Consider the following 18,079-nt stretch of genomic DNA (forward strand, 5'->3'; position numbering starts at 1 on the left):
ACACTCCATACTCTGACTTGCATGCCTGCCTCTGGACCTTTGTACCAGCTGCTCTCCACTGAAAAAGAGCAGCGATTCTCTCGGCAGTGATGTCGCTGCTTAGCTCTTGTCCCAGAACTAGAGGATGATATAGACCCATCCCATCATGCCTCTGCATCACTTTGCTGACCTCTGCTGCCCAGGGTCCGGCAATCCTGCTACTCCTCTTTTGCCCTCCAGACTGTGCACCCCTTCCCTGGACCTGGGGCTCCCAAACCCACACGGCCTCTGCAGTTGTCCCTTCCTTATGTGTCTAAGGTCTTTCCTTTCCTTCCCCGCTCCAGAGTTTAAGTGGGATGCAGCTTGGGCTTGGAAGCACAGGTCCCAATGCCTCTCGCTCTGCTCTAGAAGTCTTCTTTTCCCATAAAAGACCTAAGAACTCCCGGCAGGTTCCATTTCCTCCTCTTTGCTCTCTTCTTTCTATGTCTTAAAACACAAATCGGAAGGAACCTGTCAGACCTTCTGAAACAACCTTGTGCTGCTCAGGAGGTGGTGTCATCTCTCATGGCCTCCAGGTCCTGCCAGGTCTGCTCCTTGATCACAGGATGCTGACTGGGTTGCTCTAATCACTATGTCTCAGCTACCATTGTGAGTGAGCTACCCTCTCCCACACCTGCCCCTCAGCCCCCGACTCTGACCTCAGGCAAGTCTTGACTTCTGGCTGGCAATCCTTTTAATCATCTCCGCATCCACAGCCAACTCCACAGCTGTGAGTCCATCACTCTTCCCTGACCCCTTGGCCTGAATTTCCAAGCATGCTCCACATCCAAGGGCTGCTGTCAACCCCGCCTACACAACTCTGACCCTTGATGTGCAGCGCCTGTGCATTTTGGTACCTGCAGCTGCAGTGAGGTTAGTGTTACCACTCCTGTATATTCTTCAGGTAATGCCTCTCTAATTTCCTGCCTTGTGGCATTCGTGCCTGTCTGGCCTTCCTCACGCCTCATTCACATCACACCCTACCTAAGATTCCAGATTGTTAACCTTCCTTCTGACTATTTTTCACAGTCTCCCATCCCTCAAGAGCCTCTGATCGCTCCAACTTACACCTTCTCTGGCCTAAGCCGTCACTCTCTATTCCATACAACTTAACGGTTAATTCTGTGTCCTTGTTTCCAACAGTGCTGTTCCAGTCTTGAGAACAGGGTGTCTCTGAACTAGTACTTAGCACAAGGCTAATTCTGTAACAAGTGATCAGTTACTACTTACAGATGAACACACCGACCTAATCCTAATGTAAGAAAGATAACCTGGGGCCCCCACTCTAGGTTCTCCCCATACCAGCCAGTGGCCACATGGACGCTCCTGTCTATGTATCATGCCTAGGCAGTAGGCAAGGGGATTATGTCACTTGTGTTTGGACAGTGGTACCCACATTTTGCAGAGAGGTTGGTTTGCATCTCTGCAACGACCCGTTTGCACCCCCATCTTCCTTGTGTTTGTTCTGATACGCTGGCAGCCAGCTCCACGACACGCCCTTTTGCTTCAGAAAGAAGGTCGTGACGCCTGGGGAAAGTCGTTACAGGGGCAGTTTAGAAAGCAACAGTACCTGACAGTACCAGGCGAGGTTGAAATGTAGCTTCAGACTTGATTGGGGTGGGGTGGGAGTAAGAAACAAAGATGCTTGTGAACTTCAGACACAAAACCAAGTGAGATCGACTGACCCCACCTCCCTCCAGAGAGAGTGAGTTTCCCAAGAACAGAAAACAAGAGCACAACAGAATGATCTCAGCTTAGGCTGAGAGGAAGTCATTTCCACGAGGCTCCAGAGTAATTGCACTCGACCACCAATGCCACACTCAATCAATCTGCTAAACTGGTGCCGAGGGTCTAACGCTATATAACCTTCAAAGATAGCAAAGACGCCATTTATACTCCCTGACTCCAACTGGAAAGGACAGCAGCGGCTCTTATTCTGCCTTGGGCCTGACAAGGCCAAGTAAGACTCTGGACTCTTGCTCTGGTCGAAAAGCATTCTCCTCCAAGCTGCCTAAGCCATACCTAAAGCAAGGCAAGTCTTCCCACTCCCACCCAGGGGAACTCTGTCTTGTAGCAAGCCTCCACCTAATTATTCTATATACTAACCTGTCACATAAGGCAGCCTTCCTATGGCAGGCAATGTGTTTTGAGACCAGGATGGAGTACACAAAAAAATAACTTCCTTTGTCTGTGCCTTGTATCGTCTGAGCCTGTAGTCACCTCTACCACCTGAACCCTGGGTAGTACTGAAATCACATTTGCATCAACCCTGCTGCAGACTGAGTCATATCAAGTGTTAGGCGTGGTCACAGAGGCAATTGGCAACTTGGGTAAAATGCATCTCTCTGAAGTTGTCTACCATCCTGCGGGGGACTGCTGACAACCTCGTTCTATTCGGATTCAAACACGAATGAATTATTCTAGGGGCTTTGGTGCCAATTCCAATTTGGGGCACATGCTAATTTTACATCTCCGGAAAAGTCCATACAACCACAGCCTCTGAACTAATTTTTTTTTAAAAATGGGAAATTCACTTGCTAACTGGCCAGTTCATCCAGTTCCCATGCCTGGCTGAAGGAATCTGGTTTGGCCATAGACAACATCACTGAAGGTCATTCTAGAAATGAGTGAACAAATAACGTAGTCATGGTGAACTTTCTTCAACACAACATGGCTGCTCTCCCTCAAGTACCACGCCACCCTTCTCCGCACATACGCTGTCTCATCCTGCGGTCCCTCTGAGCTCCCAAGCTCTGAGAAGCCTGCTGCTTGAGTTCTGCTTCTGCCCGCCCCTCATCCCAGCAGTGGAGCATGGGAAATGGGAAGGCCTGTGAGAATCCAGGGTCATATATCGGTGGCCTGTCAGGTTTCTAGCTTTAGAAGCTTTAAAAAGGGGGTAATTAAGTTCCCAGTGGGATCTTTCTGGTGAGGGTTAGAAAGCCTGTCTGCATTCCCAGAAGTCCCTTCTCCTTCCTTCCTGAATACTGAGCATGTCATCTTTGGACTACAGTGATGGCCTGCGGTTGGCTAAAGGACCTGTGGTTGGCACCCAGATATATTCGCAAAAGCTTTGCTTCGATGAAACCCAGAGATGTTTGTGTGGGCTTGCCCCTGGAGTCCACCTCCAGGAAATTGCTTTTGACACATATCTACAGGCACACACAGACTTCAGAGAGTGATAATATTTCTCTCCCCCCATGTGGACTGTACACAGGAGTTTCCAGCTGACCTATGAGGAAGCAAATAACCTGAAGTCAGAGACAAGTTACTGAGCCTGGATGTTCCAGCTCGCCTGAGAAGGGGTTTGGGGAGACTTGTTAATGCTATATGCTTCTGTGGTTCTTAAGGCTGGCAAGCAGACTGGGCCTCTCCAGATCCAGCACAGAGAAAGATAAAATAGGTATCGAAGACGACATGCAGAACCAAGTGTCAAGCCATTATCACTGTCCCCCTCCTCACACTGCATGCTTTATACTTGAAACAGATTAGGCCAACCCCAAAGGCAAGGTTTGGCCCCTTTCTCTCTGGCTTTCTCTCCAGGTCTTATCCGCGTCACCGAGGTGGACAAAGCTCTGAAAATAGGCAGTGCTGGGTTTCCCTGCATCTTTTGAATAGAGTTCTACCCTCGGGTGTCATCTTTGTTTCTTGCCCATGAGCTAGACTCAAGCTTGTCAAGAAATAAATCAAATACATCCAAAAGCTTGGGATCCCGAGCAGGTCAGAGTCCAGCTACCTGTTCTGCTTGGTCAGCTGTCCAGATGCATGGCTTCTCACGGAAACACAATGGCCTGGGTGCTCACTCAGACATCCTGCCTGTGTGAACCTGGCTCATTTTAAGCAATGACCTGCACATTCAAATTCCGTGGCCTGGAAATGTGTGGGACTGGTAGAAGCCCCCTAGGGAGACACATCAGGAGGGACCAGGCTAGAAGAGCTAGGATGAGTCAGAGGTGCAGATGGACAGTGACTCCCTAGATACAAGCTACCAGCATCAGTCTCGTGCGGCTTGGCGAGGGAACAGTAAGTAATGAATATTCAAGTCAACGTTTAGAAATTCAGATAAATCATTGTGGGGTTCCCCTCATCCTGTGCAGCTAATAACCCGCATCTGACCAAACCATCCCTAGAGGGACGGCTGGCTGATCCTTTTCTCTCTTAATCCCTTCCCTACCCCCCTTAGCCCCAGGGCTTAGACTACAGGCCACTTGGCTGTGTCTGTCTGATTTGAAAGACTCACCCAAACACTCACAGACAAGCAAGGGCCTCTGTGGTTTCCAGACTCCCGGTTTCCCCCACCAGCAGAGAACATTGTAAACCTGGTCTCTCCCAAGCCCTAGGCAGCCCATAATGAAGATGCTTCTCTAACCCGGCTGACGCTCTTACAGAGCCAGACTGTGGTACTAGCCCTAGCATGATTGAAAAACAAAAACCAACAGCCCAAACCACTTACTATTAGGCACAACAAACTGAGAGTGAAATTAAATAAGAAAAAAAAAAAAAAAAAAGAAAAAGCTGATGTTGTCATGGCAACAACATACACACTGATCCCAGGTTTAGTTAATCAGGAGATTTCTGAATCAAGACCCCGGGTTGGCCTCCTCCCCTCATTCTACGCGGAGAAAGCAAGCTCCCAAACAGTGGGGGCACGGTGCACAGCTCTCCCGAAGTCCCCAGCCCCAACCCCCACTGATCAAGTCTGTGCATGCACTGAGCTCTTTGGTGGAGGGGACTGTACATTCCCTGTCCTCATTATTCAGTCTTTTGTTTCCTCTGATCTGCCCCCCCTCTCACACACACCCCCACTCAGTCCCCTGGCTCAGATCCTGGCTTGCTCTCCACTGGGCATGCACACCTGACTGCTTCTGACTTCCTCCAGGTCAGAGACACGCCATGCAAGGCAAGGAATGGGGTGGAGATGAGACCTGTTTCCAAGAAGAGACAAGCAGGAAGCTGGGGGTGAGGATGAGATGCGCCCATGCTTGCAGGGGATGGCAAGGCCAGATCCCCTCTCACCTGTACTGGTCATAAAGGTGATGACGGTACTGCTGATGCCCTCGTTGTCCCGGGAATACACCCGCAACGTGTACGTCATCCCGGGAAAGAGGTCTGTCAGCTGTATAGGCTGGGCCTGGGCCTTAACAGGGACAGTTTTTTTCGTATGGTTGCCTGGGGAACAGAAACCTAGGTCAGCTTACAACCAGGCACCAGGAGCTGGAGAGAATGTTTACGTTCCTGTTTATCTGTCAGAGGCAGAGAGGTGGGGAAACCGAGGCTAAGGCACCCCGGGTCCAGTCCACCACACAGAACAGGCAGTTCCAGCATGCAGCTCTAACTCCTACATGATGTCTCCCCCTGAAGTCTTCCTTCCTCACCACGCACGGTCTTAGCACTAAGCCTATCAAGATTGGCTGTCTCGGCCCTGAAGCGTGTCAGCTGCCCTGGCTGTGATTCGCTTTCTGGGAGGGCCAGCATGCTGGTTAGTAGGCCACATGGTTAGTATCTCACACGGAGGTGGCTCTCACTACACTCCTGGGTTCTTCTCGAACTCTTTGCCACATTGCATATTGGCATATCAGACAAAGTATCTACATTTCAGGGTTGTGGGAGGCAATGGTGGTGGCAGGAAGCTGAAAACAACCAGACCTAAATAGGGACGCCCGAGGCTCTAAAGTCCTCCTCCAACCACAAAACCTAGCGCCAGGTTTTCATCTCCTAAGAGATCTTAGGGGAAGGAATAAGCGGGCTGTGTTTTCTGGCCAGTGTATTGGCATCATTACTCTTGCCCACGTGAGAGAGATATGGGCTTCACCCTGCAGGACCAGGGGCCCCGCTTTGGCAAGGGCAGATGTTTGGAACACACTCTGCAGTCCATTCAGTGTTTGATCCCAAGCTCTGAATGAGTGCGTGGGTAACGGTGAACCACTGGCTGTCTGGTCTGTGACTGCTGCTTCCTACTAGTCTCTGCACTGAAAGTACCTGCAGCTCAGGTCTGTGGCCCGGACAGTACAGCAGAGCCATCAGAACATCCTGGGTCTCGGTCAGATCAACCCAGAAATGAGACCAGGCTCACTTTAGGACACTCAGCATCGTTATTCTGTGTATGAGTAGACACAGGTCATAGTCCACGGATCCTCCATGACACATGCTATTCAAGGCCTTTGCTAATGGCATCAGAGGTCCCTTCCTGCTCAAGGCTGTGTGTTCCTTCCACCTCCGCTACCTCTGGTAGGGATCGATTTCATGAGGCTAAAATGAAGCCAGGCTAAAAGGCTTCTAAGCCTGAGGGAGTTCAACAGGATCTCCTTAATGGGCATCTAGCATGACCCTAACCCACCAGCACTGTGCCGTGGCCGCCACGCCCACCCCACATAGCAATGCTTACTGTCGATGTACTCAACCACAAAGTCAGTTCCAGGCCTGAAATTGTGCTTCCAGGTGATGTTGGCCCATTTACTGTTGGGGAGCACTGTGACGTTCCAAATGGACTGCTCGTCGGGGGCTGGCGGAGGACGGGTTAGAAGAGGAATTAATGGTGAGGACAGAGGTGGCACAGGAGACTCAGAGAGACACATCCATATACATGCATACTCTCACACCCAGAGCCTGCTGGGAAAGGGAGGGGTCAGGAAAGGCTGTGCACTCAGCCCAGTAGAGCTACAGGCTGCCGTCTTGATAGCCACAGGCCAAGGGTAGCTAGCTACCCAGCGCTGAGCAAGGACAGCCAGGGGACCTGTCTGCATGTGAAGGAGATCAGGAAGCTGTCTCTCACACCTCACAAGATGGGAACAAGTGTAGGCTTCTGGTCATTCCACTGATTCCCTTATTTTGGATTCCTTGCCATAGATCGGAACAGTGCAAGGAAAGGGGCAAAGAAACAGGCCCTGTGGTCGGGATGCCAGCAGACAGGGCGAGTAGGCTTTTTGTTTCCAACCAGAAGAGAGGTTGCTTTTGAAAATCAAGCAGATGTGACTTGGGGTGTGGCTCAGTAGCAGTGTGCTTGTGGGGGGGCACATGGGTTCCACACCTAGCACTGCCAAAAATCACGGAAGAATAACTAGCAGCAAGGATGGGACTAAATACAGGCAAAGTCCCCTGGCTTCCTGAAGCTATCGAATACTAATCCAGGCAGGTGCCCTGGATCTGAGGACCCCTGATCAATGAAAGCCTGGATGGCCGGTACTGTGTGGCTTAGAACTTCAGGGTCCCTAATCCAGTCAGAGTTGGCATCCCTGTCACAAGCCAGATGGGACCAAAGGATGCTGAGCTCTTCTCGGTAGCCCAACCTTAGTGTTCTCTACACTAGAACCCTGCTTGCTGGCTTCCCAGCCATATAGCTACTGAGGCTTCATCTCCTTATAACAAAGAGGACGTTAATTATCAAGCTCTGGGGGGGTCTGGGAACTGCTCTATCAAAGCCACCGAGCTGTCTGAAACCATAGCCCCCTTGTCTATAGGAGAACGGCAGCAGCCTCCTATTGTAAGAGTCCCAAAAGTCTGATTACCACATTTCCCAGCAAAGATTTAGCAGCAGAGGACTAGCCGGGATGCTTGTAGTTCAAAGGCTTTACAAGCATGGCTCCTGTATATTTAATTAGAATGCAAGGGGGCACTGTCACCAACTCAGTTGTCAAACATAAATGAATAGAGTGTATTGACGGTGCATTTATGCATTATCTATCTGCCATGTGACTGAGTCTGCAGGGCTGGGGAAGTGATAAAAGATTTTCTGATTTTCACTTCAAAGAAGTGTTTTTCCCCTACTGCAATCCTGTCAGGTTGCCCCAGGTGAACACAGTGTGTGTCAAGACACAGTGTGTGTCAAGAGAAGGGCCGAGAAAGGCAGCCTGCTGCCTAAGAGGGAGGGGGACAGGCTGCTTCTCTGCTCCATGGTCCATTTTGACCATCTTTATCCTCAGTCCGGGACTCTATACAATAGCATTTGCATCTACATTAAACGGTCTGACCCCCAAGGTAATACTGAGTCAGATCTGATGCCCTCAAAGGCAGTGAGGTTCAGGGTGCTCTTAGGAAAGGCCAAGTAGCTGTGGCAGTGACTGAGATGCTTGTCAAGCAAGCCTGTCAAACCGAGTTAGGATCCCCAAACCCAAACAGAAGCTGAATACAGAAACACAAGGGTCCGTCACTATAGACCAGGAGACCTGAGGCTGAAAGAATACGAATGTGAAGCTTGTAGGCCCTGTGTGTACAGCAGCAAACCACAAGAGACTGTCTCAAATAAGATGGAAAGCCAGCATCAACACTTAAGGCTGTTTCCTCTGATTGTCATGTATGTATCTATATTCATACACGCTAACGTGCATACACACACACACATTATATACACAGAGAAAAGAAAAACCCAAGCAGTGGGAGACCAAGATGATTCTGAGGTGGGGACCATACGGACAGGCCAGAACGATGACTGCTAAAGAACTGTGGTGTTCAAAGGGGAGGGGCCCAGAAGGTGAACTCTGGGGGGCTGGGAAGTTCAAAGGGAGGCCATGATCAGCACGCGCTGTTCCACCAGCTCCTGGCACATAAGAGCTAGGGAGCAGCACCCAAATCTAGAAAATGACACAAAGGATACCCTGCAAAAGGAGAAGTTATGAGACATTTTATGTGATGGTAGAAGACAAGACGAAGATGAAATTTCATTTAAAAGATTCCCTGGAAGCCAAGATACTTTCCGGTTGTCCCTAAACTCCCCATAAGACTGGGGCTGAGGCCAGGCCCTCTGTGGCTTCAGACAAGGCCTACACCTGGGCAGTGAGTCACGGGGTCACGGGGTCAGTCCTGCCTGCGGTAAGAATGATGTTTCTAGGTCAGGAACTGCCAGGGCGCAAGGTTCCACTGTTTCTGGATTCTTGGCTCAACTCTATGAATTGAAGCACTTTAAAGATTCAAAAAGCCATCCTCCGGTGAAAATCGCTCACTGTGCCCTAGAGGACAGTGACCCCCAAGCCGCTGACGGCAGCCTCGCCTGGGCTGACTTTGCCCCTAACCTCCATGTTTACACTCCAGTACTCCGCCTCTCAAGCAAATCAGGCTTTCCGCGGGCTGAGGGGCTCGGCTGTGACTCACCTGCCTCTGCCTACAGCTCACGTGACACCACAGAACTGAGCAACCGCTAACAGGACTGTCCAGCTTCCACCTGCATTCAGAGGCTAACAGGCAGGTGGGTGGGAGGCAGTGAGGCTGGGAGGTGGGAGGGACTTGCCCAAGAAGCAAAAGCCATGGAGGCTGGGGGTGGGGGTGGGGCGTCGAATGATTCTCCAGGAATGGGAGCATTCTGGATACTTCCTGGAAGTCTTTCCTGCTGCTTCAGGCTATTTTTATAGCTGCCTCCTGGGTGCCGGAAGTTAGGGACCCCCTACTCTTGTGATAATACAAGGTTGATGCTTGGGATTCAGAAATGGTTGGATTCTCCAAGGATCTTTTCATGCTCAAGGAGCAGAGCTGTGGAGCCCAGGGGCCCTAAAGCCATCCCTAGAACTCTGGCAGTTCCTCCTCCAAGGAGGAGTGCTTTAGGAGTGATAGAAAAGCGATGGAGCATCGTTAGGCCTGGGAACACCATCTCCTGCACGCTCTAACTATTAAAAAGAAATACCTGCAAGGAGTCCCTTGGGACTGGGGTGCAAGGAAGGGGCAGGGGTTCCAGACACATTGCCGCATGGTACAGCAGCCACTCCCTGCTCCTCCTCCTCCTCCTGGTCTTTGTCCCTAGAGGTGGACAGACGTGGTGTAGCCAGCAACTGGCCAGGCACACAGCCATTAGAACCTTCCCCTCTCACCACTTCTCTTCTTGAGTACCCATCCCTGGCTGGCTACTTGGCATATGCTTGGGATGCTCTCTGAGAAGCCCAGAGCCCTGTGGAAGATCTGATTAGCATTAAGGAGTCCTGGGTGGTGAGTGACCACCTGTGTGTGCTCAGGACAGGGTCTTTGGGCCTGGTTTGCAATGTAAAACATGGCAGGGCTGGGTTGGTAATTGCCACTCCAAAGCCCATTGCTCAGCCAGGGAAATCTGGGTTTGTCTGGAGAAGCTGGGAGGTGGACTCAGAAGGGGTCAGGAGCATGGGCAGTGCACAATACCGGTTTCGTGAATCTTAGTCCCAGCAGTGGTAGTGGGAGGGCTCTCCGTAGTGGTGGTGGTGGTGGTGGCGGCAGTGGTTGTAGTAGTTGTGGCAATGGTGGTGGCGACGGTGGTAGGTACGACGGTTGGAATGATGGGAACTGTTGTGGCTTCACTGGTGGCAGCAAGGGCAGTAGCATCAGTACTGCTCACAAGGCCTGTGGTACCCACAGTAGTCGGGGGCAACGTGGGAGGAGCTAAGAGGGAAGTGTGAAACAACCGAGTCTGGTTGGTCTGGTAGCACACAGCTAGTACATCTGGCCCCCACGTGCAAGGCAGGCAGCCCAGTGGTGAGATGGGCTCAGAAGTCAGAAGCCCCCCCCCCCCCCCCAAGCATCCGCACTGGTCCAGAAGGACCTCAGCAACCAACATACAGCCATGGGTGAGGAAGAGAATGAAGCTGGTGTGTGGTTCATTTTCTTCTCATGGTCTGTGTAGCTTTAAGCACCCAGCATGCATTCAACCAGGAACCAGGAGAGTGGTCAAAGGACACACACACTAAACCATTTGAACCCCGGGGATGGCACAAACTGTGGGCCACATACCACCTACAAAGTCTCAGAAATATCAGACGGGTCCAGCCCTGGAGCCTTAGCTCAGAGGAGTGGTGGGCAGGAGTCTGGGCTCTGTCCTCCAGGGACTCGGAGCAGGCAACCACTCCCAGTTCTTCACTCTTAATTTTCCGCCCACCCCATCGTCTCTGTGGTTTCTGTCCCCCTCCCCTACCTCTCCCTTCTTTGCCTACTGATGGCTTCCCCAATCCCCAACATAAACTTGCCTTTCTGTCCACAGACCCTGAGTCCTTCCTGTTCATATTCAAACCCAGAATGGATGACAGTGTGGCCTGTGATGGGCAACCTTAGCCTCCCAGCCACAGAAAGGCATGGAAACTGCAGGACGAAAGAGCTGAGTGCCAGCTCCCTCTCTGTGGAAATCTCCAGAGAGGCTCAGCCAGGCTCTTATCTGGGCTGACTGCTCCTGCTCCACCTCCATCTAAAGAGGCCCTGGGCCTAGTCCACAAACTCGGCCACCTTTTCATAGAGTTCTTCTATTGAACAGAACAGGGAAGCTAGTGAGGGTCTTCTCCTTGTTCTCCAGATCAGTCTTTGTTGGGACTAACAGTATGAGGATGACCAGGCAAACGAGAGAGAGCAGAGCGGTATCCCTTACTGCTTCACTGCTAATGATCTGACCACTGTCTACCTTCTCTGGTGGTGTTAGCAGTAGGCAGAGACTAAGACATAAACAGTAACCCTATCTTTGGAGACATAGTGACATGCTATTCTGCCTCAAATCTCCTAAGACCCTGATAAATAATATCCCCTGCATCTCCCATCCTCACAGAAGAGGGCAAGGCCAGGGATGGAAGCCAGAGGACTTTCCCCAGGAGAATCAGCCTCCCGAGTCTAAGACGTTTCAATCAGAACGTGACTTATTTTACTTCCATGGGCCTCTGTGGTTATAAGTCCTATAGGGAAGAAGGGCGCATTTCCAAGGTCCCTGAAGCATCCCTACATATAAAAGCAGAGCTATTGCTGAGCCCTAAGTGTGGGGACTAGATGACCATCCATTATGTCTCAGAGAATCCAAGGGAAGTCCAAAGTCAGTAACAGTGTAGTCCCCAAACCCCAGTCGACTTCAGGCATCAAGAAAGTACCAGGAGGATCTGGTAGGGCACGGCAGGGAGCAGGAGAGAAACCTCCCTGTCATTGTTTTTCCAGGGTTCAAACCCAAGGAAGCCCTAGGCCAGAGAGTCAGCTCAGTGCTCTTAACGCTCTGCATGAAGCTCTTGGCTTATCCTACTCATTAGCATGCCCGTGGAAGCATGAATTCACAAGTAGACACTGCAGAGATAAGTATGAAAGTACTAAGTAGACAAGCAGAGACACTATGAGGTGAAGCTCAGTTGTCTCGGGGCTGGGTCTGTATCCACCATGACCATAACCACAAGTGAGACAGAGGAAGAGGTTTTGTTCCTCTGGATAAGACAGTTCTCACTTAGTTCTTTATGAATAATGCATCTTCTAGTACTTTCTGGGAGATGAGAGGTTCACAAGGTCCTGGTTTTTTTTTTTTTTTTGACTATTTAAATGGTGTCATGAGAAAATACTCCTCATAACTTAGGTCACTGCCCCGCCCTGTCATAGAGTCCGGGAACCTGGGTTCCTTTCCTTCAGGTACAGAGGCTGTACATTTTCCAGGGCCCATGAATCCAAGTCCATTTTCCTCAATGGTCTCCTATGACCACTGGTCCTTTAACATACAGGGACATATACTCACATCTCCCTTAGTCCCTCTGTATCACATGCTTTCCAGGGCATTTCAGCAAGTGCCCTTGGGACAGATATGATGAGAGGTTGGACTAGGTTTTGAACTTTGTTCAGCAGCTTGAAGATAAGGGCGAGAAGCGACCATGTGGATGCTTCCAGCCACATCCCCCTCCTCTGACAGCCACTCCTACCACGTATAAAGGAAGGCATTCTCTGTGGTGATAGTTCCTGGGTTCTTCCCCTGGGGCTGTGGCAAGCTTCAGAGTATAAGTGAGAAGGGGAAATGGGGAGAGAGGGTGGGAGCTACTGGAAGCCCCCAGGTGTGCCCCCCAGTGAAGTTCCGTAAAGAGTAGACCTCCAGAGGCCACAGCTGGTGAATCAGCATGCCCTCGACCCACTCATTGCTATGTCTGTTATTCCCAGGCTGGAGGGCCACAGGATACAGGGAGGGCAAAGCCAAGAGGAAAGGCACCACAGCTGGAGAGAGAATCAGCCAAAGCGTCTGACGGGCAGGCAGGAAGGGCATGAGCTTTTCACAAGGGAACTATGTATTGCTCAGGCCTGTCAGAGCATTTCAACCTGGGACTGAGTTAGGGAGAGGATGGAAGACTGATGAGCCCTGAAGAGGGGCTGGCATTAACAGAGGGGGTCACAGGTTAGGTAGATATATTCCTGGGTTAGAAGTTGTAGCCACACAGGAACTATGAGTGTGGGAAAAGCCCTGGCTGGTACTGATTGGCAATCAACAGCTGGCCAGCAACCTAGAGAGAGCCATGAATGTCCAGTACCAAAGATGGTTTAGGGAAGCCTAGATCTGGAAGCTGAGAGTCTGCCAATATAGGGAAGGCTAACCCTATAGACTGTCTTAGTCCCCAAGAAAGACACACAATTAAGGACTTGAGCGTTTGGGGGAGTATCGTGTAGAGATGGAGAGACGACACATCTTGTTCATTTTCACGTTGTCCTAAACCCGCCACAGAGCTTCTTCTATCAGCAACCCACCCAACCTTCACAGCTCTGAGCTGAGTCAAAGACAAGAACAGCTTCCAGGCATTCCAAGATGGAATGTTCGGTCCAAGATCGTCCACATGGCACGAAGACTACCCCAGCCAAGTCACAGACTGTTAGACAGATGGGTAGCAATCCTAGCAGACTGAAGATACAGGTGGATGAGAGGGATTATTTTCGCCGGGCGATAGAAGAACTGATCAATTTGGGGGGAAGTGACGAGGTTTGGTGAGGATGAGAAGGAAGAGGGTGGAGGGCTGGACACCACTCCCTTTGAATAGACCCAAGCTCTACTGGCCCCAGAAGGTGTTGTGCACGCAAAGCTGACAACATCTGATATAACTGGCATGTCTCAGTTACCCAAAAGTACAATCTGCCCTTCCCGTGTGTCATGTGGAAGTTGGTGCCTGGAAAACACACTTGATTGACAGCAAAGACCCAGGGCCCATCCTGCACAGCATGCTGAGTTTAGATCGTTTAAAATTGGAAGGAAGACATGGAGGGGGAGTTGGAATGACACGTCTCCTTGCAACTGCAGCTCACAGGAGGGCTGCACAGACTGCCCTCTGAACACGGCAGACTTCTTACTGCTGGATCCTCTACACTGGGTCTGGAGTGCCCAATGAGGAAGGAGACAGGAAAAATGCTTGACCAATGAATGAGCTTTGAGTGGACTCACCCCAAGTACCTGTTGTCTCCACTGGGGAAGAGACTCACACATGAGCCAGGAAGACAGGGTGACCCTCCCTCTAGCATGGCAAGAATTGTTTGCTCTGTGGTCCCCAGGCCTTGGACAACTTCTGTGACTCACATCCTGGAAGAGGGCTGGTGGGAGGAAGCACTGGCCTAGCTGGCTGGCCTGGTTACTGGGTAGGAGGCTGAGGTAGGGAAGACTGGTAGTTTCTTAATACTGGCGGATCTGGCTGGCAAAACATGAAACCATAAGGGGGTATGCAACAGAAGCAGAATCAATGTAGGAAGCAGTGGGCGGAAATAAACGGGTGTTGGTAGGAAGCAAACCAAGTGAGCTAGGAAATACAGAGCAAGCTCGGATTCCTGCCTGGTTCTTGATTCTCTCACCTAAAGGTGTGTCTTAACAAAACTTGTTTCTTTATGCAGGCTCTCGTGTACCCTGGAATGCCCTCATCTCCTAACTTGTGGGAAAATCCAAGCTCAGAGGACTAGGAAAGGAACCCAGGCAGCCCTTGCCTAGTTTCTCTGGCTTGAGGGCAGCCCTTGGTAGAGCTTTGATGGCCCTCAAACCAACAGCATGAAGACTGGAGGAGAAACTTGTTAGCAGGTTGGCTTTTGTCACAGACCCACCTGGCCAGCTCCTGACCCCAAAGGAGGGGGTCTGTCTCCATACCAAATACTGAGGAGCTGAGTTCCTGGAGTCAAGACCATCAATCCCTGACACACATTGAGGCTCCAGGCTCTGGAGCCCTGGTCTCACTCAGAGACGTGCTTGCTTATTCTCACTGAATGGAACATACGCTAGCTGGTGGAATGGCGCTGGGTCCCCCCATGCAGCATGCAAAGGCCAGCATGCAGTGTGTTCACCCTTTCAGGGGGATTGTGGTGTCACCAGGGCCAGGAACCAGCTGTTCCCTCTATAGCACACCTTCTAAGAGCATCTCTATGATCAGAGATGTCAGGTCCAGCAAGGCTCAGGTGGCCACAACAGGTTTTCTCTCAGCTTCAGAGGGTTCTACATGTGAGACCACTTCTGAGCCAGCCTCTTTCGTAAGGACAAGCATTATATGAAAGGAGAGAGCATGCTCACATCCTCTAGTCAATGCTCTCTAAACACCTTCCTTTCAAGTTTGGCTTCTCCACTGAAAGGGTGACCTGGAGCATGCTTTCAGCCCTCGCCACTTCCTCTTGCTGGGCTCTGGCCAGCATGGGCTCCATTTGCACTGCCCCGAGCCATGCCCATTACCTCTGTTGATGGTACAATACCTGCAGTTGGAGTAGCTTCAGACACAGCACCCAAGATGGCCAGAGAGAGAGGGAGAGAGGATGAGAGAGGGAAGAGAAAACAGCATAGGTGAGACCACAGAGGAGAACAGAAAGGGTCTGGCGCCAGCCTGACTCCAGGGGTATGGCCAGGTGCTAGATGCAACCCTGAGGATGCTAAGTGGTGTTCAGGGCGTCATGCTCTACCCCACCGGAGCTAGGCGGGTTGTCGTTATTCCACCTGGGGCTTAGAGACCTAACACATTTCTATCCATAATCAAGGGCTTGCCATATAAGAGGTGTCTGCAAGGCACAATTCAGGCAGAGTGTTATATTCCAGCTTTTCCCCCCAGGATTTGTCCTACCCTGGCTGGGCTAAGTGATCCTCTACGATGCCAGGAATTGAGGATAAAAATGTAGGTGGTGCAGGAGCAGCCAATTCTAGGCAACAAGATCCCCTGCAAGATGCTTGATAGTAGGGCAAGGGACCGTCCCAGGCTCATATGTTCAAAGTATGATGGCGCTGAAGGCCCTGGGGCTCTGAAAGCATGTGATCTGGTTTTCTGCTGCCTCAGTTTTCCCCATTAGTTGTAGTTCATAAGATTAGGAACACAAATATGATTGAGAGCTCTAGAATAGATCTCTGAACAATTTCCACAAATCCAAAACCATCTCTGTTCTCTGGAGTTGCAGGAATTCCCCCATCATGGTCACTGGGGTTGGACAAAGTGGCTTTGTCTGCTGCCCTGAGGCGGGAAGAGAGGCTTTCTGGACATCTCTAGAAGTACAGAGAGAGTGTACCCTAGTCTGTCAGTCTCTGGTAGCAGCCCTAACCAACTTCCTGAATGTCCAGGGGTTGGAAGAGGACACCAGGATCGGGAGTTTGTTGTGTGACTACTCCTTATCTAGGAGACCAGAGAGGGACACAGGGGGCTGACAGTCCTTTCCCAACTGCTGCTGCAGCTGTACAAGAATACTGTGCTGAAGCAGCAGGGCCTGGCCGTCCCCTTAGGAAGCACAGCGCTCTCCTGGGACACAGATGAGAATGCTCAGAAGAGCACATCTGGATCAGGAGGAGACCACAGGACCTCATGGGAGACAGGCACTAGTCACGATCATATGACAGTCCCAGGAATACTTATTCACATCGCCCTTTTGGTCTCCCCTTACATATTGAATCTCCCCAAACTTCCTGCCCTTGGCAACACCTTCATTCAGGCAGAAAGACAAAGAACCATTATTGAGGACGTCTCTAGACATTGTGAACTTCTTACTATCTTTATCTCCCTTGCTACTGGTGCAGTGCCTGGCTTGGTACATGAGGGTGGGTCCTCAAAAAAATTACTGTTGCATAGACTATTGTCTCTCTGGAGAGGTAGAGAGTGCTCACCATTTATAAGGCGCTGCCAGTATTGAGGCTTTTAGGGTCCAATTTTTTGGGAGGTTACACTGAAACCAGCAATGCATGCAAATGAGCCGAGAGCGCCCTCTACTGTACACTCAGGTCAGGCACAGCTCTGGCTTGGGATCTTAGAGGTTAGAACTGGCCTTGACTGAGTTCACTTGCTGTTTGTGAAGCTGGCTTGGCAAGAGTTGTTCCCAGCTCCCACCTCTCTGCAACCAGACACCTCATCTTATTCATGTTGTAAAGGGAGAACATATTATTTCCTGCTCTGCTTTTGATCCAGGCAAGCACTTTGCCCTATCTCCTTGGCTCTCTATGCCCTTGGCAAAAGACAGGATGTTCCCAGAGTCCTCAGGGAGGACTCTCAGTAGATGAGCAGTTTGACTCTTTGGAGTTCATCAGGATGGTTATTTCTCATGTCCCCCTGATTGCCTGTCGTCTCACATGTCCTTCCTTATTCCCCTGCAAGGACAGATAGTTGATAAGTAGCTGAGTAAGTCAGGGCAAAGTGGAGGACCAGTCCGCCTGTACATCTAAGAGTGATGATCTTTCCCGATACACTACTGATATCTCTCAGTACCCAAGTCAGGCTGTCTCCTGCAGTGGGCCTGAGGTTCTGTGGCCTCACTTCCTTTCTAGCCGGGAAGGCCAAACCCAGCTTCTGGTGTGTTTCTCTAGGTGTCTAGATTAGTTAGGGCCTTTTACTCCAAGGACTGCCACCGTGGACCTACCTTCATTTGGAGGTGCTGGGGACTCCTCTGTGGCTGCTTCTCCAGAGCCCACCTGTGTCCTGGCACTGAGGGAGAAGCGGTAACGCGACACTGGGTCTGCTCTCTGCACAGAGAACTTGGTCTGATTGGGAGAGAAGTTTTCCACCATCTGCTTTCCCAGTTTGGTTCCATTAACTGGGGAGAGAGACAAGTGGGAGGTTTGATAGGACAGCTTTCGGAGTTTCTGGAAGAGGAATGTGGCCCCTGCCCAGCAATACTCAAGACCTGATTTAAAGGCGGGCATCGGGACCTCCCACTATAAGTACTGAGGAACTTCCAGTGTTCCTCAGGGTTCACATTTGTCACTGAGCCCAGCGTCTCTAGCCTCCTGAAAGTCTCGTGGCCAATTCTAAAAGCTCAGCTTGCACTTCCCAAGCCCCCGGTCAAGGTCAAATCTTTGGAATTCTTCTCTTCTGTCCAAATAGAACCGGGGAAATCCCCCAGGGCCTTGATTGCTACTGCCTCTTTTGTAAAAGACCACACTTTCTTCAATACAGGAGGGTAAAGGTCAGATCCAGAG

At 50.8% G+C, this 18,079-nt stretch overlaps 1 protein-coding gene across 40 annotated transcripts in view; it reads right to left on the minus strand.

Annotated features, from left to right (window-relative positions):
* Positions 1 to 18,079, minus strand: part of Nfasc (neurofascin) — a 177,159-nt gene that overhangs the window by 13,274 nt on the left and 145,806 nt on the right. For 23 of the 40 annotated variants that reach the window (XM_030254571.1, XM_006529635.4, XM_011248012.2 and 20 more), the window contains 5 exons: positions 17,521 to 17,694; positions 15,388 to 15,402; positions 10,111 to 10,347; positions 6,401 to 6,517; positions 5,032 to 5,184 (listed from right to left, as the gene is read on the minus strand). In XM_030254571.1, coding sequence (XP_030110431.1) covers positions 5,032 to 5,184; positions 6,401 to 6,517; positions 10,111 to 10,347; positions 15,388 to 15,402; positions 17,521 to 17,694 — 696 coding nt within the window. Of the gene's footprint in view, positions 1 to 1,414; positions 1,546 to 5,031; positions 5,185 to 6,400; positions 6,518 to 10,110; positions 10,348 to 15,387; positions 15,403 to 17,520; positions 17,695 to 18,079 lie in introns of all 40 variants that reach the window. The other 17 variants (XM_017320902.1, XM_030254536.1, XM_017320900.1 and 14 more) reach the window with 6 other exon arrangements.

This window comes from Mus musculus, chromosome 1, assembly GCF_000001635.26.
Source record: "Mus musculus strain C57BL/6J chromosome 1, GRCm38.p6 C57BL/6J".
Lineage (NCBI taxonomy): Eukaryota > Metazoa > Chordata > Mammalia > Rodentia > Muridae > Mus > Mus musculus.